This window comes from Crocodylus siamensis, chromosome 5, assembly GCF_052110815.1.
Source record: "Crocodylus siamensis isolate JL-2025a chromosome 5, ASM5211081v1, whole genome shotgun sequence".
Classification (NCBI taxonomy): domain Eukaryota; kingdom Metazoa; phylum Chordata; order Crocodylia; family Crocodylidae; genus Crocodylus; species Crocodylus siamensis.
In genome coordinates, this window is record NC_143399.1 from 88,722,720 (window position 1) to 88,749,102 (window position 26,383).

The following is a 26,383-nucleotide window of genomic DNA, read 5'->3' on the forward strand; positions in this document are numbered from 1 at the left end:
AAGTCCTGCATTCAGTTCCTGGCTTATCCACAGATTTCCATTTGAGTTGCATAGGATTCATAGACTGAGGCTTGAATTAAATATCCTGGATATCAGTTCTCTCTCTCCAAAATAACTCCTCCCTTTCTCACAGTGCTACTGTGAGGATCAAATATTTTAGTAGTGGGCTCAAGCACTACAGGTACGGGTACCCAGATCAATGGTCCCACTGACACCACTGAGATGTTTTATGCATATGCAAGTTGCTACACTAAGCTGTGCATTCGAATCTCTGTTGCTTGCATGTATACATGGAGTGGCCTTCTCTGGGTCTAAAATATGCCTATAAATATAATGGCCAAAATAAGCTATTAGCCAAACAACCAAAAGGCTGTTATGCATCATGCAGGAACAGGGAAGCCAGTGTTCTATCCCTCAGAAGACCGAAGAAGGTTAATTTAAATAAATTTAAAAGAGGCCAAAGTAGAGCATCACGTTTTTAGGGCATGGAGATGTCTGAAAGGATGTTTAAAACATATCTAAATTTGGAAGTTAGCAGCTTAAAATCTTCTGTGAAGCTATTTATATTATTGGTGGTTTTAGCTGAAGTGTGTTTTTTGGGCCAATAAAACAAGTTATTCTGGGTCGCCCTAATTGTATATGAGAGAGGTGAAGCATTTATTTCTCTGGGGTTTTGACCATCTTAGGACAATTTTAACTACTATTCTGTAGAAGTATGAAGAGAGATGTGAGGAGAAATATAGTGGGGGAACTGATAGTGATTACTATTAACTGCAGTTAATAGTAAGCCAACTCTATCAGATGGGATAAATAAGAGAAGTGAACAAAGTGACAAAATCCTGTCACAGGCACAGTTCTAGTCTGGGTTTTAATTTTAACTGTTTACATAAGTGAAAAGCATTAGCTAGTGATCCTTCACCACTGGCGACAAACAGCTACTGGATTTTCAGCAGCTATAGCCCGTGATATAATTCGCACCATTGCCACTACACTAAATGCTGCTTGTCTTACTCATGTCACAGCCCTATTTAGTGCACTGGGACTACTTCCATGAGTTATGCAAGCAGCATTTCACCCCCTAAGTACAAGAATGCTGACCAAAATTCTTCTGATTGGAGTGCCACTCACCTTCTTCAAGAAGAGTTGATCACGGATGAAGTTTCCCTCGGTGAAATGAGCTTAAATCTTAAGTCACTCCTTCGAAGTCAATGGAGTTACACTAGAGTAATGGAGAGGAGAACCAAGTCCAAGTATACAAGGAAAAGAATTTGGTTCAAAGCATGTTTTAAATATTTTTTTCAGTATTCATCCCCTCTTGCTGAGTTTGCTGGCAGCTAGTCTATTGGGAAGGAAAGTATAATTATAGTGCAAATGTGCTTTATTTTTTTTTTCTGGATTATCCTAGAAAAATGAATCAGTCATAGGGATTTTTTTTTTGAATACTTAGCAATAGAAAAAAAAAATCAGTGAGAGAAATGCTGAACCGAACAAAGCAGAATGCACAGGGGAACTCATGCTGGTAGTTTTAACAATGAAAAAAGTTTAACAAGTGGCCTTTTTTTATGTGGTTTTTAAAATCACTTAATAAAATGTTGGTTTATTGCAAAAGTATATTAATTGTTTTTAACTTGTAACCACCCTACTGCATATGTTTTTCCTGCAATTTTATCCAAAACTGGAGTCTTTGTTCTCAAAGGTGGCTATTGAAAATCACCTTCACAGTCTATTTGTTCAGATCCTGAAATATGTTTATATTGCAGCAGACCACCTCTGTATAGGACTTGCATTGCCAAAAGCTACCACTTAAGAGAAAGTGTTGCCAGCAAAATGTGGCTCACAGCCTATTTCTCAACCACTCAACATATAGGATAGTCTCTGGTTTTGGATCTTTTTTCCTTCTGCCCCACAAAGGCTCTTTGGAATCCTTTTGATCAATCACTCAACATCACTCATGTTGCACATGATGACTCCTGATATGTACCTTTATGCCTTACAGTGAAGGAGGGTAGGCCATCTGTACAGTGAGGAGGCCACAATAGCAGTGAGGAGGCCATCACTACCTGCAGCTGGTGCTATTGTGGCCTGGGCAGTGTGCAGCCCCTGGTTACTTAATTAGGCTGACTGTATAGAAACAGGTATGGTAAGGGGAATACCAGGGTAGATAGACATTGTGGACATGTCCAGACGAACAAAATCTCAAACTAGTTTGAGAGGCTGCAAGAGACATGCTGTGAACGAAAAAAAATGCAGCATGGGCTCAAAATTTGATATCTGTAAATCCAGGTATCAAAAAAAAAAAAAACATGGGGGGAAAGAAGTGGGGCAAAGCACGGTCCCAGACTGTGCCCTGAGGTAACCTGGAAGCCGATCCTCCAGATAGACACTCTAGTTTCTGGCCAGAGTATCTCTGTGGTGCTTCTGCTGCCCCAGCATGCGAGGCACATACTCTTAGCATGCTGGGGTAAGCAGAAGAGTGGGGCAAGGCTGCAGCATGACCAGGACCTGGGTGCTGTCCCAGGGAAGTTAGGGCCATGGGGGTCACGGGTTTTATGGGTGTGGGGGGATGTGCGGTCTGTGAGTGGGTTTGTGGAGGGGCTTGAGTGGGGACTGCCACACACCTGCCCCCCCTCCCACCCACCGTGGCACCCGCAGCAGCAGCAGCCAGACCTGGCTCTGTACATGCTGAATGGACCCAGCCCAGCCTGCTAGCTCACAGCTTTGGACAGGACCGGGGAAGCCATGTGCTAACAGGCTGAGCTGGATCCATTCAGCAGAGAGCCCACATAATGCAGTGCCGTGCTGCCACTATGCCAGTACCATGGGGAATGGGTGGTGGGACAGGCCTGTGGTGGCCCCTGCTCAAGCCTATTCCACAAACCCACCCACAAAGAGCACATCCCCCCACACCACACATACCCAGTGCTAGCAGCTGGCCAGATCATGCCAATGGCAGCACTGCCAGACCTGAGGTCTACGTGGAGAACACGCCTTGTGGGACCCAGCCCAGCCCACTAGTGCACCTTTGCACAGGACCAGGAGGTATGGCTCTGGGATGCACGGCTCCTGTGCAGAGGTACTCACTGGCTGCGCAGGCCGGGTCAGGAAGCACTGGGCATGTTCTCCATAAGGGTGAGGTGGCAATGCGTGGCCGTGGTGCTGTGGCTACAACGAGCCATAGTACATCGCAGCCTGACCCTCATGGAGAACACATCTGGCTGGCCCTACATGACCTGGCCCAGCCCACTCAGGTAGCGTGTGCCTTTGGATAAGAGCCACGCTTCCTGGTCCTGAGCAAAGGTTTGTTAGTGAGTTGGGTCGAGTCCCACCGGGTGCATTCTCCCTGCACAGACTGCAGGTCTGGCAGTGCTGCCACTGGCACAGCCCAGCTAGTGCTGCAGGAGGTGGAGAGGTAGGCATGTGGCAGCTCCCTGACAAATCCAACATCACCCCACACCACCCTACTCCCACCTCCTGCAAACCCCACACCGCCCTTACCCAGATGCCCCACCTCCTGCAAACCCCCCATCCCCACACAACCACCCACACCTTTTCCCAACCCCCTCCTGCAAACCTCTCATCCCCCCATTACACACCCAGAGTGCCCAGCTGCAGGACAGGATAAGATCTGCTGGCAGGAGCTGTAGCTGCAGGGGGCAGCAGTCCCCACATCCTGGTTAGTGAAGGGGTCAGGGGGAGCCCTATTTTTTCATGGATAAAAAAAGCTAAAAGCAAAAATCAAGGCATATAAAATAAATTCTAAATATCTATTATGATAATAGAGACACCAGTAGGCTTCCAAATTGCTTTAAAATTGTAAATGTAGTAATAGAGCACTACCCAACTGATCAGTCTCTCTCTCTCTGTACATATATATAGGGGTCTTTTGTTTTAATAGTGCGAGAACATGGATTTTGCAGTATTTTAAAGAGTGAATTTGGGATTTTTTTTATCAGAGAATTTCCAGGTTTTAAAAAGGGAACACCAGGCTTCCTGCTAGTGAGGCAATTGGCAGGACCCAGGCATAGGAGCCTGCTGAGGGCTGGCACCTGGAGCCCAGCTGGAGGACAAATGAGGTGGCTGAACTACTGGCCATTTGGGGCCAGGAAGACATGCCTTGACAGTTCAAAGCAGACCACCATGAGGAGAACATCTTCCAAGCAATAGCTGCCCAGATGGCAGGATGGGGGCACACATGGCAGCAGTGCCACACAAGAGCTAACTGTGCAGCCACAGCCCACTGGCAGTTGGGCCAGAGGTGCGGATGCTTCTGCTGCAGCCATGCAGTCCCCATCCAGGTCTAGCAGGCGTGCAACCTTGGGGCCACATGCAGGTGGTAGCGGGTCTGTGACAGGAGTATCTCTACTGGAGCCTTTCTATTGGTGACTCCGCCCTCCTGTTATGGGACAACCACCTGCTTACTCACCTGCCATGCCTTGATTTTAATTGATTAAATCTGCTGATGTAATTAGCGGGAGGCTACCCACTTTATGCACCCTGGTGCCAGGGGTTGCTATCTGCGGCTCCTTTTCCACCCCTACACCGCGGCCCAAGCCTCACAGATGGTACTGACATAGTTTTTGACCTGGGTCCTGTTGTGACTTGGCCCTCTCCTTTACCTCCTTGGGGCTTTGCACTGCCCTGCCCTTGCTCTGGGGCTTTGTGCTCCTCACAGCCCTCTCTCCAGGCTTCTCACCCTCACTGCCCCCCCCCCCTTGCTCTGGGGCTGGGGCCAATGCACCCCAAATGCTGTGCCCACTCTGGCACCAGGATCCCCACGCTATCATGGAGTCCCTATGAGGCCTCCTCTAAGCCCTAATAGCCTCACCTGGTCCTCCGGTCAAAACAGCGAACACAAAAACACAAAGCCCCTGGGCTATAACATAAAAACTAAACCATCCGGCCAAACAACATTCAATCCCTACAGAGAAATACTCCAACCCATAGCAGCAATCAGGATGCTCAGGCAGTTGGGCTTCTCCCCTCTGTGTGCACTGGCCAAGCTCCCCCTCCCTTATCCATCAGAGGGGAACTGCCCTCTTGGCCTCATTGCCTGGGGCTTAAGAAGGACCAAGACCTGCCCCTTCCTGTCCGCTGGCTCCACTGGTTGCCCTAGCAACCAGCACTTGTGCTGCCCTGGTGACTGGTAGCTGAGCCTCCCCCTTCTTGCCACTAGGGGTCTCTCCCGAGCTGTTTTCTGCTGTCAGGCGCAGGATACCTGAGTGCTTTGCGACAGAGTCATATCCAGGCAGCAGTCCCCACTGCCAGATTACTACAGTGAGTAGAAGGACACTCCAGGTCAGGGCTGCTTCAGCAGTCCAGCTGGCACAAGGGGCTAGTGTCCGTAGATACCAGCTGGCACAACCCAGAAGCTCCTGTCTATTTGTATCTTCCAGAGATAGTAAGGCTGACCTAGTTAACTAGTAGCCCCCACTGTGTGGAGCCAAAGATTGAAAGATACAACTAATTGTTTTTATTTTTTTGTGGGACAACTAAAGAAGAAACAGGATAGGAGTGACATGCGGGTCAAAGGTTCAAAATGTGTACAGAAGTTCTCCAGAGGGGACATCGAGCAGACCCCCTGGGCTGCACCCACTGGTCCTCAAAGGTATCCAAGGGGCCAGTGGATGCCGCGCACGGGTGTTCTGCCCATAGATGTGCACAGACAAGTGAGAGAAAAGTGGCCGTGCAGTGTCTGGGCACCTTCCTGGCCAAAGCCTCCTTCTTGGTCAAGTACAGGGCCCGCTTGGCTAGGGCCAAAAGGAGGGTGACCAAGAGATCCTGGGACTTGGTGGGGCCATGGATGGAGTGACCAAAAACAAAAAGGTTGGGGGTGAAATTCAACCAGACCCTCAGGAGGAGGTTCTGGAGATGGAGGTGGAGGGGTGTGCAGCCAGGCACTCTCAGTGGTCATATAAGCCAGGGTCTCCCTCTTCCCGCAGAAGGGGCAGAAGACTGGGGTGTCCATGAAGCTCACCACATACATGCCCCTGGCAACGGCTTTGTAGAGGAGCCACCAGCTGAGGTCCTCAGTGGCTCATGGGATGAAGGTGGAGTACAGACTCAGCCACTGGGGTGCCCCAGCCACACCCTCACTAAGCAGGTCCCGCCATGTGGTGTCTGGACAGGACGCAAGGGTGGCATGATGAATCACGGAGCATACAAGCATGTAGAGGTGGTGGCGATGGATGGTGGAAAAGTGGACCAGTCTGGTGTCCTCTAGCGAGCACAGGTGTTGAAGTAGGGAGCACCGCAAGACCGGGTGAGGCACCCACGCCACAACAAACTCCGGTGTGATGGAGGACACGGAGGGGAGGGTGGAGGGACCGCCACCAAACAGGACCTGGTCAACAAGGGCAAGAACATTGGAAAGTAGGGCAGATTTCACCTTCTGGACCAGATGGCAGGTCGCATGTGTCATGGGTAGACTCATGCACTGGGCCAGCACAGCGGGGTCCACCCACTCCTGCCTATCATAGTCCAGGAGGTCTCTCATACGGGTGACACCAGCCAGGATCAACCTCTGTCGCAAATGAGGTGCCTCTGCTGTCAGCACCTCCAGCTGGGAGTTCCAGAGGAGGGGCTTGATGAGCAGGTCAGTGCCCTGGGTGAATGTTGCAGGGGACCTGGAGGCGAAGACCAGCCTCCAGGCCCAGAGGAGGTCTTGGTAGAACTCTGGCAGCCCTCACAGTTCCTGGAGGGAGAAGCCCTGCAGGCTGAGGAGCTGTCAGTCATATTGGAGCCCCTGGAAGTGGTGGAGAAAGGCGCACCCCAGGTGGCCCCATGCCATGTGGCTACCAACTTCATATAGTAGTTGCTGCGGGGCCTGAAGGCAGAACATAAGGACCTGGCTGCACAGGCAAATCAGGCCCTGGCTGCCCTCCCACAAGGGGAGGCTCAGGACCTCTGCAGTGACTCAATGCCATCTTGGCCAGAAAAATTCCAACACCTGTCTCTGGATCCCTGCCAGAACCTCAGGGGGCACAGGCAGGGTGTGTAAGCGGTGCCAGAGCATGAACAGGACCAGCTGCTTCAGCACCAGCACTCTCCCACACAGGAAAAGAAACCTCAGGAGCCCTGCCCATGCCCAGAGCCACTCCACCACCCTTGTCTCCAGCTGATGCCAGTTCTCTGGTGCGGAGGGGTCTGTGAGGGACAGGTAGACCCCACAAGTAGAGCAGTGAGCCTGCACTTCAGCTGATCCTGTGGAGCACGGGTGGGAGTGAGCCTGCCTGCCACCCGTCACCTACTGTCAGACCAAAGCAGTTGACCCAGGCACAGGAGGCCACTGAGTACAATGCCTGGCAGGCCTCTGCCTGTGCCAGGTTGCCTGACTCCTGAACTGTGAGGAGTACATTGTCAGCATACACTGACAGGACCAGCAACACCACTGGAGCATCAACCCTGCCACCTGCCTCCACAGGAGGACAAGGAAGGGCTCCAGAGCCAAGACATACACCTGGCCAGACAGCGGGCAGCCTTGACACACCCCTCTACTGAATGGGACAGGCTCTGTCAGGGTCCAGTTGAGCTTGATCAAACACTTTGCAGAGCTGTACAGCACCTGGAGAGCCTACACGAAGCAGGGCTAGAAGCCAAAGTCCTGCAGCTGTGCCTGTACCCATGATCCACTCTGTCAAATGCTTTCTCCTGGTCCAGGGATAGGAAGGCAAAAGACAGGCCCTCCCAGTGCACTAGCTGTAGGAGGTCCCAAACCAGGTACAGGCTGTCAAAGATGGAATGTCCAGGCACCGTGTACGTCTGGTCAGGATGGATCATGTCTGTTAGCATGGACCACAGATGCCTTCGCTGCCACCTTGTAGTCCATGCAGAAGAGGGACATGGGATGCCAGTTCCTCAGGTCATGGGGATCCTCCTTCTTCAGCAGGAGGGTCAGCACAGCCCTCTGGCATGACAGGGGAGTTCCCCACTTTCCTCAGATTTGGCCCAAACCATGGCAAAATCCAGGCCAAGGACGTCCTAGAAGAGCCCAATAGAACTCCGTGGTCAGCCCATTGATGCCCAGCACCTTGTTGCCAGGCATCAGGCAGAAGGTGATCAAAAACTGAGCCAGAGTGAAACAAGCCTCCAGCCAGTCCGGTCATTCACCCTCCCACAGGATCTGACAGGCTTCGGCATTGGTTAGGTCCAGGGAGAAGAGCTCTTCATAGAAGGCCTGCATGTGGTGACACATCTCACCTGGATCCATGAGGGGGGTGCCATCACCCACCAGAAGGAAGTGATGTACTTCTTGGCCCCCTGCCTCCTCTCCAGGACATAGAAGAAGCAGGAGCTGGATGTGTAAGCGGACAAATGCACCACGGGTGCAGTAGTCGCCCAGAGCACAAAGCTCTTCCCATCTCTCCCAACACTCTCTGCAGAAGGATGGGTTGGTTAGGTCAGTGGCCAGGTGCCTCTCCAGTTCTAGCACTTCTGGCTTGGGCTGCTCCCGGAACACCTCCCTCTGCTGGGTGTGCCCCGGAGTGTAGCTGCAGCAAAAAAGCTGGATGCACACGTTCCCATTTCTGAGCCAAAGAGAAAGCTGCCCATTGCTCCCGCCAGGCCAGCCAGAACTCCTGAAGGCCCCCCTGAAGCCCACATCCTCCAGCAGACTGGCACTGAAATGCCAGTAGGCCGACCACAGACACCCAGGCCCTAGCGTGGCCTGGGCCCAGACAAGGTGGTGATCACTGAAAGGGATCGGCCAGATACTGGGGAGTGGCCCCAGGCAGAGTGCGGCAAAGAGATAAAGCCCAATCCAACCTGGAGTGTCATGCCTGCTCCTCCCCCACCCTCACATAGGTGAAAGCATGGGGGTCGGTAGGGTGACAGGCATGCCAGACATTCACCAGGGGGTAGTCCATTAGGATCTCCCTGAGGACGCCCATGGTGGCCTGGTTCTGCTCCGTGCCTGACCAGTCTTGCGCTTCTAGGGTGATGTTAAAGTCCCTGCCAAGGACCGAGCACTCACAAGGGTTTGAGGGTGCCGATGTAAGTGGCCACCTGATGGAAAAATCTGCCAACTCCAGGGCCTTCACAGGGACATGCACATTCAGGAGGTTCAGGGCCAGCCCCTGCACATGGACCCAGAGGTGCAGCAGGCAGGCCGGCAGCACCTCAACATCCTGGAGAACCTCTGGCTGTAGGCCTGGGGACCCTGCAAGAGGTGGCTGAGAAGTGACTGAAAAAGACCTTGCCTCCCCACTCCAGCCACCAATTAGGCTCGTTGGCCCGAGTCATCAGGGTCTCCTGCAAGAATACCATGGGGTACCCCCTCTCCTGAAGGAAGGAGAGCACCTGGTATCTCCAGAGACACTTCCTGCATCCGTGAACGTTGAGTGTCAGTATCTTAAATGACTTCATGGCTGGGGGGTGGAGTGGACGGTTTAGCAGGGGCCTCACACATCTCGATGCCTGATGTGGGGTTCACCTGTTTGTGCAGTGCTGTCCCATAAGCATAGAGGAAACTGCAAACCTGCCTATAGATCTGGATGTTGCAGCTTTTGGGCCCCTTTCCTTTCCCCACCAAAACCTTTGCAGTGGCAAGGACGCTGTCAAAATCTCCCCAGCCGTCTAAGGTGAGCTGTACCTTGTTGGTGGACTGCCTGGTGTACTTGCGGTCAAGAAATGTGAGTAGCTCACCCCTGGGGACTGCCGGGACCAAGAGGTCTGCAGGCTTCATGGAGCCTACCAGTTCTCAGGCATCCTCCTCCTGGTCCTGGGGCTCAGCGGGCTCCTTAGACACGATCTGAACCCCCTGGTCTGCTAAGACCCCAGACTCTGGTTGGGATTGGGAAAGCTGTGCAGCCCCTTGGGATGGGGATGGGAGTAAGGGTGGTGGCAGGGTTCCCTCACAAAATGGCAGGGTAGAGCTGGATCCCCAGGGGTGTTTGCACAGGGTCCCCAACAAGATCGGACTGTTGGTCCAGGGAGCCCATCCCAACCCCTTCTGGTGCGGGGCCATGGGGTAGGCTGAAAGAGAGGTTTTTCTGGGAGGGGGAGGGAAGAAACCCATCAGGCACCACGGTGGCTTCAGAGTCTGCCTCGGGGTCCTGGGAAAGGGGACCTCCCTCACTGGGTAAGCCCCAGGGCCCCTGCCTCCCCCAGGTTGTCGTGGGGGTGGTCCACTGCCAAACCTTCCCTGGGTTGGCTGGGACCTCAGCCTGTGCTGGGCTTGAGGTTGGGGCCCTTGCCCTTCCCACCCCCAGCTGTGGAGAAAACTAAGGAGCCCTTCCCACTGCACTTGCCCTTGGTCCCTGATGGTGGGAAAGGGGGCTTGGGAACCCCTCCGTGGGGGCCTGGCCAGCGGAGACCCCCCTGGCCCTGTTGGCTCCTTGCCAGAATCCCGCTTGCCCCTGCAGCAGAGGTTGCAGGCTTCTTTACCCCTGGAGGTGGCTGGTTAGATTCTGCCTGCAAGGTGGGGGCTGCAGGGGCATGCATCTCCTTGGGGGCTTGGCTAGGATCTGCCCCCATAGTTGGAGCTACAAGAAGCTCTGTGGGGGCATTTACCACACACACCCCAGAAGGTTCCTGCCCTGCCATTGCTTCACATGAGGGAAGGGAAAACAATAAAGACAACCAAAATATTCAGTGGGACTGGTGAATCTAATAGGGGCAGGCTGGGGTTGTGGGGAAAATGGGGGGGAAGGGGGCTGAAGCTCACTGAGATATAGCCCCATAGGAAAAAAACTGGGAGGGCTAGGTTTGGGGAATGTGGGGGAGGGGTAACACACACACACGGCTGGGGAGACTCAGGCTGGCTTACTCAGCCACACAACAAACACCAGAGCAGAGGGAGTGAACCACAGGACTTACCACACAGTGGCAAAAACACACAGGGAAGGCTGCTGAGGCATATTTAAAAGATGGCTGGGGGGGCAGGGGTTGTTTGTTGGAGGTCAGTCCAGGAGCCCCTCAGGCCTCCAGCCAGACACTCAGCAGCAGATCAATAGGCAGGAAGACAAAGCAGGATCAGATGCAGTGAGGCAGCTGTGGGGGAGGGCAGGAGCAATCAATCAATTAGAGAGTAATCCAGTGCAGGTATGGTGATGAGTGGTGCAAGGTGGTGCAGCAGGGGAGCTCCCTTTTCTCCTGAGAGGGGGCACCAGCAGAACAGCAGCAGCGGTGGTAAGACACCTTTTTATAAGTGCTGACAGGGTCATTTTGTCCCAGGTGCCACAACTTGTCCCACACCAAACTGCATGACCAAAATCCCCAGCCACTCAAATTTGTGCCACTCCTATTTAAGCTACTGCAGCTTACGTACCTGAATGTGTAGACACACCGTGTATATTCTTCTCAGCCATGGAGCAACCCCCTGTCAGATTCTGTTAGCAAAGCAGGAAGAGAGGGAAGATGGATTCAGAGAAATGGTTCAATGCCCTGAAGTCAGAGTCCCCTATACGAAAGGAGCAGGCACAGAACAAAAGACAAAACTCAGGGTATCACAGTATAAATGATATGGTTGGTGTTATAGGCAGCAGAATTCCAGATCAGTTGAAGTGGAGGGATGTGAGAGGTGTAGATGCGCCCACTGTCTCTTTAGCATCGTTGTATGTCACCATAGCAATGTGTTACGTCATTGTACAACATGCTATGGTGACAGAGCAATCACAAGTCTACACATGATCAGCAGCTGCGTCACTGTTTTTCTAAACCGTGTTAACATATTTGTATCACATAATTCAAATTAAGGGTTAATGGATGATCACTTTTGCAGAGAGATGGCAGGGGGTGCTGGACACTGCCTACCACTCACAATCAGGGCCACAAAACTGCACTTGCTTGCTACACCTGGTAGTGGGCACAAACAGCAGCAAGCCTTAGATACATGTTAATTCATACAGTTTAAATTGCCTAGTTCAGACTGCCCCAGTCTGCATTAACTTTAATGCTCATTCAGTGAGGATTAGTTAATTCAGATTGGAGCCAGTTTTAATTCAGACAACAGACATTCACATGTACATTGTGATGGCTGTAGTCATAGAATCATAGAATCAATGAGTCGGAAGGGACCTAGACAGATCATCGAGTCCAACCCCCTGCCATGGGCAGGAAGGAGCACTGGAGGTGAGGGGGTCATAAGACCCCAGCCAGGTGCCTATCCAGTCTCCTCTTGAAGATTTCCAGGGAAAGTGAGAGCACCACCTCTCTGGGAAGCCTATTCTAGGCTCTGGCCACCCTTACAGTGAAGTAGTTCTTCCTAATATCTAACCTAAACCTATCCTCCCTCAGCTTGTGGCCATTGTTCCTGGTGACTCCAAAGGGGGGGCCTGGTGAACAGACTTTCCCCAAGTCCCTGCTGCTGGCCCCTGATAAGGTTGTAGGCAGCCACAAGATCCCCCCTCAGTCTCCTCTTGCGGAGACCAAAGCGATTCAGGTCCCTCAGTCTCTCCTCATAGGGCTGGACACAGAGGCCCTTAACCATACGAGTGGCCCTCCTCTGGACCCTCTCCAGGTTCTCCGCGTCCCTCTTGAAGTGCAGCACCAAGAACTGGATACAGTACTCTAGCTGCGGCCTGACCAGTGCCGCATGGAGGGGGAGCAAGACCTCTCTGGACCCGTTAGTGATGCCCCTGTTGATGCAGGACAGGGTGTGGTTCGCTGTGCCTATTGCTTCATCGCAATGGCGACTCATATTCATCCTGGAGTCAAACATGACTCCAGGATCCCTCTCTGCCTCTGTGCTAACAGGAGGGTCAGCCCCTAATGCTGGCTCCCTCTCCCCAGGTGCAGCACCCTGCACTTGTCCTTGTTGAACTGCATTCTCTTCAGATCCCCCCACTTTTCCAACCTATCCAGGTCTGCCCGGATGCGGTCCCTGCCTGCCGGTGTATTCACTTTACCCCACAGCTTGGTGTCATCAGCGAACTTGAACAGGGTGCTCTTCACACCCTTGTCCAGGTCACTAATGAAGATGTTGAACAGCACTGGCCCAAGGACCGAGCCCTGGGGGACTCCACTGCTCACACCCTCCCAGGTCGACATCAGCCCATCCACCACCACCTTCTGGGTGCACCCCTGGAGCCAGTTTGCCACCCATGTGACCATGCATTCATCAATGCCACAGTCCCTCAGCTTGCCCACCAGAACTGGGTGGGACACTGTGTTGAAGGCCTTCTGGAAGTCCAAGAAGATGACATTGACTTCCTCCTTCCCATCTAAGCTCTTTGTTATCTGGTCATAGAAAGAGACCAGGTTAGACAGGCAGGATCGGCCTGGCACAAACCCATGTTGGTTACCCCTCAACATCCCCTGCAGGACTCTCACAAATGTGACCCTTGATCATTTTTTCAAAGACCTTCCCCAGGATAGAAGTGAAGCTGACTGCCCTGTAGTTGCCAGGCTCTTCCTACCTCCATGCACCCCTCAGCCTCCAGGGCCATGTGTCGTTCATGTGTACAGCAAAGAACTATTATCCAGGCATTCTCCTGTCCCATACAGGGTCAGAGAAAGCAGAAGAAAATGTTTCATAGTTTCATAGTTGGTAGGGTTGGAAGGGACCTGAGCAGATCATCAAGTCCGACCCCCTACCATGGCAGAAAAAAGTACTGGGGTCAGACAACCCCGGCAAGCTTTTCATATAGCCTTCTCTTAAAGACCCCCAGGGTAGGAGCCTGCACTACTTCTCTTGGAAGTTGGTTCCAGATCCTAGTCGCCCTGACAGTAAAGTAGCGCCTTCTGATGTCTAGTCTGAATCTACCCTCTGCCAGCTTGTGACCGTTATGTCTAGTCATTCCTGGTAGTGCTTGGGGGAACAGGGACTCCCCCAGTGCCTGCTGGTCCCCTCTAACTAGTTTGTAACAGGCCACTAGACCCCCCTTCAGCCTTCTCTTGTGGAGGCTGAACAGGTTCAGGTCCCGTAGCCTCTCCTCATAGGGCCTGCCCTGCTGCCCGCGAACATGCAGGTGGCCCTCCTCTGGACCCTCTCCATGTTGTCCACATCCCTCCTGAAGTGTAGCACCCAGAACTGGATGCAGTACTCCAACTGCGGCCTGACGAGTGTCGCATAGAGGGGGAGGATCACCTCCTTGGACCTGCTCAAGATGCAACTGTGGATGCATGACAAGGTACAGTTGGCTTTCCAGACCATGTCCCCATACTGTTGGCCCATGTTCATTTTGGCATCAGTGATGACTCCAAGATCCTTTTCTGCCTCTGCACTGATGAGAAAGAAGTTCCCCAGCCTGTAGGTATGCTGCTGGTTCTTCCTCCCCAGGTGCATCACCTTGCACTTGTCAGTGTTGAATCCCATCCTATTCTCATCCGCCCACCTCTGTAAGCTGTCTAGGTCTGATTGTAGCCTATTCCTTCCTTATAGTGTGCCCACATCCCCCCACATCTTAGTGTCATCAGCAAATTTGAACAGGGTGCTTTTTACCCCCTTGTCCAAGTCACTGATGAAGATGTTGAACAGTTCGGGCCCGGGACCCCACTGCCCATATCCCTCCAGGTCGAAAATGACCCATCCACTACCACTCTCTGGGTGCGACCCTCCAGCCAGTTAGCGACCCATTTGACTGTGTAGGTGTTGACACCACAGTCCCCTAGTTTTTTAATGAGAAGGGAGTGAGAGACAGTGTCAAAGGCCTTCCTAAAGTCCAGAAAGACTACGTCCATTGCTGCCTCTGCATCTAAGGATTTTATGACCTGGTTGTAGAAGGCCACTAGGTTGGTCTGACAGGACCTGCCTCTGATGAACCCGTGTAGGTCACCCCTAAGCATAATCTCCCCTGCTGGCCCTTTATGGACATGTGCCAGGATAATTCTCTAAAAAAGCTTACCCGGGATCGAGGTAAGACTGACTGGCCTATAGTTTTCTGGGTCCTCCTTCTTCCCTTTTTTGAAGATGTTACAAAGTCATATCTGGGCTTTCTCTGTTCGGTTCAGTGTCTCTGAGAACAACTGTAAAATGGATGCAGTTCAATTGGGCTTTCCTTTCAGAAAACACACCAAGAAACTGTTACAGTAGGCCAGCTAACTGAAGTGAATAAATTTGAAGAGCTGTTACTGAAGGGAGTTTGGCCCTCCCTGTTCTTGGCCTTGCCTGCTTAGTAAGAACTCTTCTTTTAACTATTCATAGTCACAGTAAGTTTTCAGTCCCTTTTCAAATACATTTCTGCAAGAAACCTTTTAACTTGTGTGAAAATTATCCTGACTCACCCATTTTTATAATGTCTCTCAATCTTTGCCTTTATAAAAAAAAGTTACAGAAGGAAATTTCCTTTTTGAAAAATTCACCCATTCTGCACGTTACAAGTCTTTCTGATCAACTTCAGAGATTTTTTCCAAATATTATTTCTTTTGTGATGATATTTAGCAAATATCCAGTGGCAATATCCAATGCTAATAATTAGAGTACTGTTTTTGTCTAGCTAGAGGTTTTAAGCACCGTCACAGTGGTAATTTCTAGGGGAGGGCATTATAAGAAATTAATTTTTGCTTTATGTAATGTAATTCTTTTTATTACCTATAAAAAATGCTGTTGGTAGAACAGAACAATTTTGCCCTGGGAAAATAAAAAAATTGGCAGAAAAACAAGGAATGAAAGAAACCTGAAAATAATTTTTAGAGCAGAATGCAACTACTGAGAGTTATTAAAGGAACACTGATCTGTTAAAAAAATACAAAGCTCCAGCTATCCATTACATAAGGGTTAAATCAACAGCATCCTTTAAATATGCATTTCAGTTTACTATTTCTGTCATTGCTGGATATGCCAGCAAATCAGCAATATCATAAAAAGAGAATATAACAGCATTTAGCAAGCTGTTGTAATCAGACAACTAAAGGGCTTTACCGTATGCCCACTGAAAAAAAAAAAAAAGTTTTGTGACTGGCTTATGTTGGTGAGGCTTATGTTGGTGTGACTAGGAGGTGCATTTATCCTAGGTCATTCATTAAATATTAAAATTGATTCATTCTTTGCAAGCGTTGAAAAAATTAATTGGGTGAAAGATGCTTGAAAATGATAAATCTACCAACTTTGACACTGTATGTATTTATTTGTATGTATAAAATCTGTGTATACATATATGCATTATCAAAACACGTGTAGATATATGTACATGGGAAATATGTGATTCTCCTCAAATTAGAATCTAATGTTGTCTTAATTACTTACAGTGTTTTGAGATTAACTTGACAAGATTTGTATTGTGCTAAACAAGTAGCTCACATTCTTTTCTGATGAGCTACACTCCTCTTTGCCTCTTGAAGATCGCAGGAAGCATACTTAAAAACAAAACAAAACAAAAAACAACTTTGTTACTTGTGGTTGACCTAATTGTGCAGTGACAGTGCTTTTCACTACTAAGCAACAGAGAGCCTTGCTCCAAGACAAATGTGGGCTTGGCAGACTGTAACCTGGTACGTGGTAGAGATAAGAGAGTGCACAATGTATTACTTGGCACCATCTAATTTCGGTTAAGATTTAGATGCCACAGAGTATGAAATGCTATTGCTGATTAACTCCCCTTTACCACAGCGTGAGCCAATTGAAGTGAGTGGATTTGCACTGATGGCCTTGAGAACAGGAGTTGGAGTTCATTATGTGTTTAGCAATGCAGACAACCTATCACATTAATTTATCTGAAGTAGTTATCATCTGTAAAATTAGTCTTGAAGTTCTTGCTCAGTGTCTGTTACTTGAGAACCGTTTTTTTGCCTAAGAACTCCAAAATTGGGGCCTACGTTTGCAGGCTTGTTGGGCATAGTATAATGAGAGGGGAGAAAACATGAAAAAGTGCTTTGTTTTTTCTTTCCAGAAGCAACTAAAATCACATCCCTACTCATTTCTAAGCATCCTACAGCAAAACAGTTAGTATGTCCTCAATTCCTTTATCTTTCCTCTGCCTCTGGATTGGAGTTGTGTACTGAAAAGTGAATTGAGAAAAAAGGCACTGTTTTTGCATTTTTAACATCAAATGTACTTTGTTTACAAGTTACACTTTATAGAAGGCGCTTTCTTTCTGCTAGCTCTAGACACAGAACCTGGCTTCTGAAAGTCAAGTTTTAGTGCTTTTCATATCATGAGTCATCCCTTGTAATAAGGCAAATCATGGTCTCACTGGCACATGTGCAATCCCTTTCCCTTCAGCAGTTTTGCCTGGGTGAGTGTGATTGAAATTGTGTAAACAATCCACAAGGAAGAGCAGGAGCCAGCCTGTTCTTCTTGAGCATGATTCTTTCACTATTTCACAAATAGTGGTATGTTCTTACCATTATGATAACAAATTCAGTGTAAAGCCCCACTGAAGACAAGTTCTCGTGGGTTATTTGGTTATTCTTATTATCATTGTCATTTAGATTTATATGCAACCTTTCCTGACAAAGACTCAGGGTGGCATACAGAAGAGAGCCAAAGAGCTAATAAAACAAACAAGAATAAAACAGGAAAAATGAAATAAATTATTAAAGTCAACAGAGTATTAAGACATTATATTATTATTATTATATTAACAATGTATTATAGAGCAACCCTCCCCTCACCCCAAAGGGAAAAAAAATATTATCTTAGTTTTGCCAGCTTAAACTCCTACTCAAATGGCAAAGTCTTATAGTGCTTCCAGCAGATGTCCAAGTTTGGGCTCTGGTGGGCCTGAAGGGGGAGAGAAGGGCGGCTACCAAGAACAATCTTTCATGTGCTTTTGCCAGATGAACTTGAAGTATTGATGATACTTGCAGAGAAGTTTCTCTTGGATGATGTTGGATATCACAACGTGGCATAAGGGAGAAGGCAGTCTCTTACGTTTGTAGAGCCCAAGCCATGAAGGGCCCTATCTGAATCTATCTGAGGATGAAGTTAGTGAAAGACACTTTGAAAGTGACACACCTGAAGATCCAGTTATAGTAGTTGGAGCCCCAAACCAAGCTATGAACCGGAGTAAAAAGGAGAGGCTGAACCTCCTCAATGATAAGTGTACTAAACTCCCACAGGTCATGCAGACTGTCCACTACTGTCACCTCTGTTTGTCTGGATTCAGCTTCAGTTGGTTCATCCACACCCAATCCACAACTGTAGTCAAGCACTGAGAAAGAACAGAGACTGTACAGCCCAGGGCAGATTAAAAAGAAAGAGCAGTGCCATCAGCGTTCTGATGGTACCTCACCCCAGATTTCTTCACAAACTTGCCTCATATATATGTTGATCTGATTGGAGCCTTGGGGGCCCCAGAGGTAAGATCCCAAGGAGATGACAAGGCTTGCCCATTGACCCTCTGAGATCTCCCAGCTAGCAAAGGTTGGAACCAATTACGAACTGCCCTGCAAATACCCACCAGGTCATGTAAACTCTTTATCAGTACTTCATAATCAACTGAATCAAAGGACACTGAAAATTATACAATATCAGCAGGGCACAGTTTGCCCTGTTGACTTCTAAGTGAAGATTATGGGCCAAGGTAAAAGTTAGCTCTGGAGAAGACTATATCTTTTATCTCAACAAGGTATACTGCTAATTAACACAATTGTCTGAAACACACTATTTTTTTCCTCATGAAGACAAGGCCTTGGCTGTACTAGGAGGATAGGGAAGCAGGAAATATTTCTCTTTTTCCACAGTGGATGGACTGAGTGACCAATTTGTTACAGAAGTATTGAGTAAGAAGATGCTGTTTCACATTGCCACATGTCAAAATAGAAATGTAGCATTAGGTCTTGGAGGCAAGGTCTTCACATCAAATCCCAGAACTCCAGGATTCAAAGTCTCACATGCTGGATTCTTTTCTCACTTGGGCGTGGATATTTTGGGGACGGCTGTCTATTTTCTTTGTTGCTGTATGGAACAGGAGTTTTGGAGTTGCAAGACTTGAAGTTTGACAGTTTGCTGTCCTAGGAGCCCTAGGAAGGGAGAAATCCCAAATGCACAGATATGTATGCCAACCGGTGGAATCATGTCAGTAGCAAACTGCACATGCAGCCTTGTAGCAGCAGCAGGGGTGGCATGTTTCAGGCAGCAGACACAGGTATTTCATAGTTATCAGTGAAAGTCTGTGCATCAAGTTATATTGCATTGTGCATTGCTTCTAAGCTGCCCTGTGTGCTTTTTTCCCCTTTAAAGCACTTTCTTTGCTATAATATATTCTATTTCCCTCTCTTAGTCTCTTATTTTAGCTTTTATTCATACACGTTTCAAGTTAATTGATAACCAAGCAGCATGTACACCATATGATGTTTGTTTATTGTGTGTTGTAGGGGCATATTCTCCCATTTTGAGGCAGGGGCTTTAGTTACATGGTTATTCTTACATCTTTGTGTTCAGGCTGTACTAGATGCTCTTCTGTGCTATGATCATGATCAGTTTAGTGCCCTCTCTGTACTTTTTTATAAAGTGTCCTATTAAGCGTGATAAAATCCTTGATTAAATCTGAAAAACTAGAACTAATGTAATAGAAAATGAGGTCAAATGAATAAAGTAATAGCCCCCAAAGTTGCTGTGGAGTTTTTGTAACATCCTCAATCATTCATATTGATGCCTGACAGCACTTACAGCTTTAATCATGATTTGTAATCCTATGAATTTTATTGCTTCTGCTGCCAGAAATCAATTTCAGTGCTTAATGGTATCTTGTAACCTCAGCCAAGGAGAATTTTGGTTTGATTTTATTCAAATTTTTTTAAAGCTTCATCTTCTTAAAAACTATATATATTTTATTTAATACTGCATTTCTACAAAACATCTCCTTTTTCCTTAACCAAACAGTTGTCAAATAACTTGTTGCCTTTCAAAAGAGAATAAAATATTGCAGCTCAAGATGTAATTTAACACATGGAATAGTTGTCTGTCTGCATTATTATTACTGACCTTCATATTCTTTTTTTTTTTTTTTTTTAAATTGTAGGCTCCCACCCTGCAAACACTTAGGCATTTGCTTAATGTTGACACATCATGGTAGCCCCATTGAACTCATTGGCACTGCTCAATTAAAGTGAGCACATGTATGCATGTTTACAGAATCGAGATAGAATACACACTGCTTTTGAAACTTCCTCTCCCTGGGAGCTGAAAGAGCATAATGGAGTTTACTTATAATTCCATATTTAGAAAAAATGTATTATTCTTTCTTGAAAGACATTTATTTGGATTCAGTTTTCATCTTCATTAGCAAAAATGTTCACCTAATTGGGAATTCTCATCAAATGGAATAATTGCAGGATGGAGCCCAAATTTGTGTATTGCTTTTGGAAATATCAAAAAGTTTATATTTTGGTAAAGAAAAAAAACCTAGGAAAAGAACTGAAGTGCAGTGCGGGTGAACAATGGTACTGTCTTGAGTAATTCATCACTTACCTCTTTCACAAAGTTAAACTTTGACCTGTAGAAGGAAGAATGTTGCCTGTGTTCCCTATCTTATGCATCTATATAAGACAGAAAGTCACAAACTTTCTACTTTGTTTAATTTTAATTGTAATACCTAACTCAGATAAAGCACTTATCAGTAGGTCTAAAAGTGCTCTACAGAGGGGAGAGGTGTCATCATCCACACTTTAGAGATGCCAAGGCTCAGAGCCAAAGAGATAAAACAGCTCATGTAGAAATGCCCTGCAAGCCAGTGGCAGACCTGGAATAGAGCATACATCTCTCCCTAGTGCCAGTCTTGTTTTTAGTAAAGGGTTTATTTCTGCTTGGAATTTGATGTTTGAATTTCTGGACTTCCTTGCTGTCAACAAAAGAACAAGATGGATTATGACACCACAAGCAATATAATTTTGTTGCTTGGTTGTTTTTTTTAAACCAGGCAGTTTAAAACTTTGGGATTTTTATTTTGCTTTTTTAATTTTAATGCCTGTTTAAGTCAAATGGACCAACACTAAGGAAAATAATTATCTTGATTAAAAATCACTACTCTTTCATTTTGAAGGAACAGAAAATTCCCACTCTCATAATCCCCCAAGGAGTTCTATAGAGTAAGCCAGTAGACAGATTAAAAAACACTGACATTTTAACAGAAAATAAGGGGAAAGAGAAGCACCTTTCAGAAAGCAAAGAAGGGGGAAAGCATCGTTCTTCACTTTTTCAGGTCATCTTTTTTAAAGGTGCAAGTGCCTTGCTCACTCCTGCTATTTCAGACAGCATTCCCCTTCGTTTCCAATCAGACAGGAATATGCATAGTATGTGAAACCGTGGACCCTCTAAGTCATTAGCAAAATTCCCATTGAGTTCAATGTGATAGACATTCCCCTTATAGGCTTATTACTCTCCTTAGGAGTTCCTTAAGCATAAGTAATAAATTCAGCTAATTCTCCTTGCTATGTTTCGTCCAGAGAGCCTGCAGCTCACACAAGAATATATATATATTGTGGATGATGTGGTCCTGGAACTGTCAGAGCTAGAGGAAACAGCCTCAGTAAGCAGCTGCTTTGCATCAGAAGATACCACTGATGACTCAGGGGTCATGAGTTCTCCATCTGATATTGTGTCTTTGGATTCACAAAATGACATCGTAAAATTAAGAGACCGATCAGCAAATGGTCAAGTGGACTCGGCTGAAACAGAAGTACCTCATGCTGCAGAGTTGTACCCAGTAAGGAATGCCTCCTGTGATAGCAACAAATCTGGAAGCACTCACAAGAGGTAAGCCCTGTTTGCAAGCAAACCTTAAAAGTTGTCTTGGTTGTTTATATTATAGGAAAACATTTACAAAGCCAACTTCTCTTTCTGCTCTCTGTTGTTAGTTCATAAACCAATGCCAACATCTTCAGGCTCATCCTAATGAAAAAGTTTGGTCCAAAACTTACATCTGCAGCAACTGGCAAATATTACCTTTTTGTTTTAATTTGTAACTGTATTTCTTGCCCAATGCTGCTGATCTTTGGGACAGAGTTCTCCAAGAAGTCTTAAACAGTTCTATGTCATTGTTTGGTTAACCTTGAGGCATTGATAGCATCTGGGCTGCCGTAATTTTATTGTATGTCAGCATATTAAGCTAAGAAAATAACATTTTGCTCAGGTTTGGTTCATGATGAAAGCTGGCAGAAGTCGGATTATGAAAGCTAGATGAAAACGACTTTGCCGGATCACACTGATGTTTGGAAGATAAATATATATTGATGTATGTTTCTATGCATATATACATGAGTACTCATGTATGTGTAAGCCCTTAAAAGAACTAACTCCACCAGAGATGATTCTCCAGTTCTCTTTAAATCATTTTTTCTTAGACAAGTAAGTATTTCCCTGTGGGTTTTGCAACACAAACGTAGCATGGAGCTGGTACAGAAGAACTTGGAAACTAAGTAGAAACTTCCTACATGCATCAGTGAAACTGACTTCTAGTTATCTGCCAAAAATCACACAGTGAGTCAGAGGCAGACTGGCGGAGAGAACCCAGAATTCCCAGTACTTTGCAAATAGCAATGGCAAGCCAATGGCTGCTAAGACAAATGTGCAGCTGTGCCTCCAACAAGGAAGGTGGCTCAAGAGAACCCACAAATGGGCACCTGCCCAGCCTGATGCTGTAATGGTTTGGGGCCAGACATTTTTGGAAATCCTTATTCCCCCAGAAGCCCTGCTCTCTTCTCTGTGTTCAGCAATGAATTTTCCATCCTTTCAAAACAGCATATATCAGGATCTTTTTAATTACTCCCATATGTTTCCAAGGGCCACTTTTCCCCAGTCATGCTAGGGCATAAGTTAACATAGTCAATACTTACATTCTCAGTGGACCATGGGGCTGACTGTATTTCCATCAGTGTCAGTGGGGTACAAAGTCAAGATCCGTATGGATATATGCTTAACTGGTAGACCTTCCTTACTGTACAATCTACCACAGATACTCAGGGTCTTTTGTGCACGGAAGATGTCATAGAGTGGTAAAATTACTACTGCTAACCTTGTGGGCCTAGTCTAAACTCCACCAAACAGGGCCTAATCTAAATTCCACCAAACAATCAGCTTTGGATCAGGCCTCTGGGGAAGAATAAGCAATCTTCATCTCAGAGTGTGAATATACAACACATTTACTCCATACTGTTACTGCATTCATTGTCGACTTTACTGGGCATGTCTACATGTTCATTAGTGCGCTTTTCCTAATGTGCATTAAATGTAGTACTTCTGGGTGCCTATACACAAGCAACAAGGCTGCTCCAATGCACTGGAATTCCACCGCATTGGAGCAGACTCAGTTCAGCAGCCTCCTGTATCTCATGCATCAGTGTCCCCATGCTTAAGTTCAAGCACCGTCGCTCCCACATTGAAAGAGCTTTAGTTCAAGCACCCCCACTGCCATTTTTAAGTGAGGGGGACACCGATACATGAGACGTAACAGTGTTTTAATTAGAGTGGCTCTCGGAGCTGCTGTAATCAATGCATAGTCCTCCCCGCGCTGCCCCCACAGCATGTGTAAAAATGCCATTGTGAGGTACTAGAAAGAGGTGCATTAACTTATTTTAATTCCCATTAACTGAAGTGCATGCTTGTTTGTAACACTTTAATGTGCATTAAAATACGCTCATGCAATTTAAACACACATGGAGACGGGCCCACTGTGTAGTAGGGGAGGAGATGTGCAACACGCACAACCCTAATATTCAATTAGTTCCTGGGATCCAGAGTAACGTTAGCCCTAGGAAAAAACCTGTAGCAACTTTTCTCTATAAGAAACTTACTGTGGGGAATGTGTCCTGTGTCTGCCTCCCTCAGGTTAATTGTTTTCTCTGTGCAGATTGGCATCCCCATCACCTAGCAGCCCTGTTTCTATAAAGGCAAGCACTTGAAAGGGCTGGATGTGGATCTGTTCCTTGCTACTGTGTAACATTTACCAAATTACACTACACCATAGTGACTATGTTGTCAATTTGTACTCCAATTGAAGGGTCCAAACTGATTAAAAACTTATATGAATATTCATGATAAATAATATATAGCATAATAATGCTCACTTTAATAAATACTTCTTTACTTATCCCTAAATCTCATCTCATACTTGTGACATTTATAGACATAAATTTTATGATGACACAGGTAAACAATATAGCATTCCTCATCAGCGTAAAAGAATTTGCAGCCTATGATGGCATGCACATCTCTCAATAAAGGAGAAGACTAGTCACATAGCACCAAAACCTAAGTGACATGCCACAGCTTAAAAGTCAGTGCTTCCATATCTTTTGCTTAACAGAAAGGCAAACATTCCTCATTTTAGACTTAGATTTACCTCAGTCCCGCACAAAAAGATCAAGAAAGTTACAAAAAGAAAGTATCACATGAGAGATATAACATATCATTCCTGTGAGTGATACTTGGATCTCCTAACGTTAGCCATATATAAAATAAAAGCCTGGCATTGAATTTACGGATACTTGAGGTAGTAAGATATGGATTATTTCTTATTTTTTTAAGTTTATTTTCTGTAAACATGAAATCACTTCAGCTTTAAGGCCCTACAGAATCCTGATTGTAATGCTGCAGTGGCAACAACTTGGAGTTTAGTAAGAGAGACTCTGGGTGCATCTACACATGTAATTAGCACATAGCAATAAACTGTGGCACAGGCAGGTGCAGCATTTACACATACACTCTGGACCACAGTAGGCTGAGCCAAATTGGAGCAGCCCTGGCTGGCAGGGGGTCTGGATCAGCCTGCCAGTGTGGAGCTCCTCTGCCCTGGCTCAGCATGCTATGGAGGAGCTGGCTGAGGCACAAAGTTGCTACAATGCAGGGCTAGCTGGCAGGCAACCCCAGCACTGTAGCACCCTTGTCCCCCAGCCAGCCTTGGTCACCATCTACACATGCATTTTTGGTGCACTAAATAATTCTGCTGTAGGATAGTACTATCCTTCAGCAGAGTTAATTTACTGTGCCCTAAGAGGGGTAACACATGTAGTCGGTGATGCTTTACTGTACAGCTAATTAATCGACTGCAGTAAAACACATGTAGATGCATCCACTGACAGTAAAATCTTTGAAACTGATGTGCTTTGAATATTTGTACAGCATTGGAAGTGAAATCCAGCTGTACTCCTAACCAGTGTTTGCAAACATGCCAGTATTGAAAATAGTGTGCTTTTCACTCTTCTTGAGGTCAGCTTGTTAAGTCTTCAAAACCCATTTCCTAAGAATGTATTTATTTTTTAAATACCTGCTTGTTTGAAAGTCTTGACTTCTTTAGCTGGATTTAAAGCTGTTTTGAGCACTGTAGCCAAATTTGGTGTGCGCCAGTTTGAAAGTTCTGCTTTCCCAGTAGAGTCATTACCACTGGAGTAAAACAAAATCAGCTAGCTTATTTGGGACTGCATTTGGGTCTTCATATGGGCAGGGACTGTCCCTCTGCCTGGGATTTAAACCCCAGTGAAGTTACAGTAGAGTCTGGCAGTAGTGGGGTGTACCATGTGTTTCTTAAGCTGCGGAACGCCAAGAGAGAACTATATAGAAAGTGTGTGGATTCCTGCCCATTTTCTACCAGTTCAAATAATTAGGATCTCTTTAAAATGAAATAAAAAATTAAATGAAATAAACAGAGACAACATTTCATTGCTATGTAGGACAAATAATACATGATTCAATTTTCACTACCTTGATTTACTTTGAAAATCCAAAAACCAAACCGAACAGTTGCTTTGGTCACAAGAAAGTGCACCATTTAGCAACAGCTGTGAACCAGAGTTGTTATGATACCAAGCTCCCCAAAGTCAGCAGTATTACTCAAAACAGTAGTTTGGCCCAGTATTATTTTACAAAAAGCTGACAAGTTTGCTAAACATGTATCACTATTACCAACCATAACGTTGAAAGCTGATTACAATTTTGCCTTGAGTTGCTTTATGAAATAACTGTTTCCAAAGAAAACAGAACTATTATAGAAAGGGCCAAAGACCCATTTACGTTAAAGCCACTTTACACTGTGCTCTGGCAGTGTAATGAACCCTTGAAGTGGGAATAAATTATGTTTGCAGTGGAAGGGACCTTAGTGTAAATGAAATTCAAAGTGTTTACATAGTCTAATGATTTCCACATGAGGCTTAGCTGGAGATGTTCTACCATGTTGATTGTTTGGGCTAATTATATTTATAATTTGTTTGTGTTAAGGTTCCCAGAGACCTTCAGGCATGGGTGGCTCTATTCATTTAAACTTATTATCATAGGAGATGCATGACTATACTCTAGGCAAATACAAATGAAATGCATTCCAACCTTTAAAAATCATGTCTGGAGTCTGTACCTGGCTACCAATGGTAGGGAAAACCATGTGCATCCAAGGGAAAATCTGGCCCTTAGCATGCAATAGATGTGTATGCACCTGCCAGCATACATCTGAACTCAGATATGAAATGACATACTTGCTAACTTCATGTATCCAGAAAACACAGGGACTACCACATATGAATCTCAAACAATGTTCTCTCCCAAGCAGAGATGTAGAGGGTGCTTGTTATCTGTGACCCC

At 46.5% G+C, this 26,383-nt stretch overlaps 1 protein-coding gene across 7 annotated transcripts in view; it reads left to right on the plus strand.

Annotated features, from left to right (window-relative positions):
- COBL (cordon-bleu WH2 repeat protein) overlaps window positions 1-26,383 on the plus strand; it is a 255,404-nt gene that overhangs the window by 200,781 nt on the left and 28,240 nt on the right. For all 7 annotated transcript variants that reach the window (XM_090049648.1, XM_090049650.1, XM_090049646.1 and 4 more), the window contains one exon: window positions 21,262-21,571. In XM_090049648.1, coding sequence (XP_089905774.1) covers window positions 21,262-21,571 — 310 coding nt within the window. The remainder of the gene's footprint in view (window positions 1-21,261; window positions 21,572-26,383) is intronic.